This window comes from Nannospalax galili, unplaced genomic scaffold (genome assembly GCF_000622305.1).
Source record: "Nannospalax galili isolate Female #2095 unplaced genomic scaffold, S.galili_v1.0 scaffold3005, whole genome shotgun sequence".
Taxonomy (NCBI): domain Eukaryota; kingdom Metazoa; phylum Chordata; class Mammalia; order Rodentia; family Spalacidae; genus Nannospalax; species Nannospalax galili.
In genome coordinates, this window is record NW_008352538.1 from 31,304 (window position 1) to 34,535 (window position 3,232).

Consider the following 3,232-nt stretch of genomic DNA (forward strand, 5'->3'; position numbering starts at 1 on the left):
CCTGGGCGGCTGGAACGGCGTCTACAAAGGTGCTGCACTGACACATCGCGGAAGCCACTCCCATCACGTGGGGGTCTCCTGGGACCCGATTTCTAGATTGTGTCCCACCATCCACGGGCGTCGCCGTGGGCATCGGGGGCCGCACGGATAGCCGTAGTTTCCACATCGGTCCCGGGTTTCGAACTCGGGTCGTTGAGACTTAGCCGCAAGCCCCTTGTCCCGCCGAGCCCTATCGCCGACCCATCTCCGGTCATCACTTTGCCCTTCGCAGGTGGACGAGGCACGGGAGGCTGGGAAGGCGGCATCCGAGTTCCGGGAATCTTCCGCTGGCCCACGGTGCTCGAGGCCGGGAGACTCATCGACGAGCCCACCAGCCACATGGACATTTTCCCGACGCTGTCGTATGTGGGCGGAGGGATTCTGCCTCAGGACAGGTGAGAAAACGGGGCCGCCCGTGATAGGTCCACCCGCGTTCGAGCTTAGAGCGGCCACCGAGTGTTACGGAGGGACTGAAATCTTATTAGGATACCATACCATGAAGTTTATAGGACTTTAGATTTATTTTTCATATGTGATTTTCAGATAATTGGGTCATAAATTGAATATTTCACAATACATCAGATATTGTCCAGCAGATATCAAAACTGATGTCAAGTTTCTTCACTACAAGTCTGATAACCTGAAAGTGGTAAGGACAATAAACTTAACAAAGCCTTGGTTTGCTAGGTGTTGTTAATCAAGACACCTTCCTATACAATAAACAATGGGCTGTTTTTTAACCAACTTTGTACATCTGGGAGAAGAGGTGGCAGGATACACCTCGAGATTTTAGCTGAAAATGAACAGCTACAGCATCAGTAACAGACCCCATCTCAAGGAGATAATGTAGTGAGTGATAGAACAGGGATCTAACATCTCCTTTATGTCCCCTTGTGCACAAATGGGTATACATGTGCATGATGGCGGAGGGGTGGATGGACAGAGACACAGACAGAGACAGAGACAGATAGAGACAGAGATAGACAGAGAGACAGATAGAGACACAGAGACAGACAGAGACAGAGACAGACAGAGACACAGACAGAGAGACACAGAGAGAGACAGAGTCAGAGAGACAGAGACAGACAGAGTCAGACAGAGAGAGACACAGAGACAGACAGAGAGACAGACACAGATATAGAGAGACAGACAGAGATAGAGAGACAGAGAGAGACACAGACAGACACAGAGACAGAGAGACACAGACAGAGACAGAGAGAGACAGAGTCAGACAGAGAGAGACACAGAGACAGACAGAGAGACAGACACAGATATAGAGAGACAGACAGAGATAGAGAGACAGAGAGAGACACAGACAGACACAGAGACAGAGAGACACAGACAGAGATAGAGAGATAGAGAGACAGAGAGAGACAGAGACAGATAGAGACAGAGAGAGACACAGAGACAGACAGAGACACAGAGACGAGAGAGAGGAAAGGGAAGGGAGGGAGGGGAGGGAGGGAGGCTGTGAGCGGGTGGGAGAGCTCACAGGAAACGAGCTGCCAGCGCGGCCTGTTCGGTTCCCAGGCTCGACGGTGTGGAAGGCCCACTACGTGACCCCCAACTTCTCCCCGGAAGGGGCGGACGCGTGCTACGGGCCGGAGCTGTGCCCCTGCTCCGGGGACGTGACCCGACATGATCCACCCCTGCTGTTCGACGTGTCCAGAGACCCCTCGGAGTCCCGTCCGCTGGACCCCAGCGGCGAAGCCCTGTTCGACTCGGTGGTGAAGAACATGGAGGCGGCCGTGAGACGGCACCGCGCAGGCCTCCGTCCGGTCCCGCAGCAGCTGTCCACCTTCAACAGCCTGTGGAAGCCGTGGTTACAGCCATGCTGCGGGACCTTCCCCTTCTGTGGCTGCGACGCAGAGGACGACTTCCCACCCACGGCGCCATGAACGACAGGGGATGTTTGTTACGCGGCGCACCTACTGTTGCAACGCTGGAAGGATCCGTTCCAAACTGAGGGGGTGGCTGTGAACACAGCTTTGTCCTCAGACTTGACTTCCTCTTCCCATCGTGCTGCGACTTCCAGGAAATGAAAGTGGACTCGGGAAACACACACGTGGGCAAGACGGCTTGGGTCTTAATATTCCGATTCTTACTAAGGAGTGAGAGGCCTGCTTCCAGGTGCTCACATTTACGGTGGTTAATGTACCGTAAATTCATGGGAACGGTTTATGGTGACTATATGTCAATTTAGGACAAATTCATGGTTAATTTATGTCAATTTATGGCAAATTCATGGTAAAATTCATGGTTAATTCATGGCTAATTGATGGTAAGTTCATTCTAATATTTATGCTTATGTCTCTAAATTTATGGTAAAATTTATGGCAAATTCATGGTAAAATTCATGGTTAATTCATGGCTAATTGATGGTAAGTTCATTCTAATATTTATGCCTATGTCTCTAAATTTATGGTAAAATTTATGGTAAATTCATGGTAAGATTTATGGTGAATTTATGTGAATCTATGGTAAATTCATAATAAAAATTATGGCTAATTTATGTAAATTGATGCTAAATTCATGGCAAATTTTCTGGTGAATTTGTGGTAAAGTTTATGGTGAATTCATGGTAAACATTATGGTTAATTTATGGTAAATTTTATGGTAAGTTCTGGTTAATTTTTGATGATAAATTTATGGGAGACTTGAGGGAATCCACAGGGTTCAATGTGGGCTTTGAATTTTGATTTTTTTTTGCTTTCGTTTGGCTGACAGCGAGTGGTACGACCCGGCCTCTACATCAGCCACGTGACCGTGAAAGACGGTGATCAATACTTGCGGTGGGTTTATGATCCGCTGAAGATCGATTCGTGCGATATGTTCCCCGCTCAGTATTTCCGTTTATTTGTGAGTCTGGGCTCATCGGGACCCAACATGACCTTAGGTGCAGCTTCCCCTTATCAATAGTCTATCACCCAGGTATCAATCATCTATCATCTATCATCTATCTATCAATCATCTATCATCTATCGTCTATCATCTATCATCTATCATCTATCTATCTATCTATCTATATATATATCATCTGTTTACCTATCTCTCTATCAATCATCGTCTATCGATTAATCATCAATGTGCCCTATCTACAGATCTAGCTATCTATCATCTACTGATCAATCCGTCCATCCATCTATCTATGCACCTATCTATCCTCTAACTGCCTATTTGCCATGTATTGATT

The 3,232-nt window shown here is 47.7% G+C and overlaps 1 protein-coding gene across 1 annotated transcript in view; it reads left to right on the plus strand.

Moving 5' to 3' along the window:
• Positions 1 to 2,505, plus strand: part of Arsh (arylsulfatase family member H) — a 12,456-nt gene extending 9,951 nt beyond the window's left edge. Inside the window, exons 8-11 of the mRNA XM_008849562.2 lie at positions 1 to 29; positions 272 to 434; positions 687 to 688; positions 1,570 to 2,505. The exon at positions 1 to 29 is cut by the window's left edge and continues 106 nt beyond it. Coding sequence (XP_008847784.1) covers positions 1 to 29; positions 272 to 434; positions 687 to 688; positions 1,570 to 1,937 — 562 coding nt within the window. The 3' untranslated portion in view covers positions 1,938 to 2,505. The remainder of the gene's footprint in view (positions 30 to 271; positions 435 to 686; positions 689 to 1,569) is intronic.
• The last annotated feature ends 727 nt before the right edge of the window (positions 2,506 to 3,232 follow it).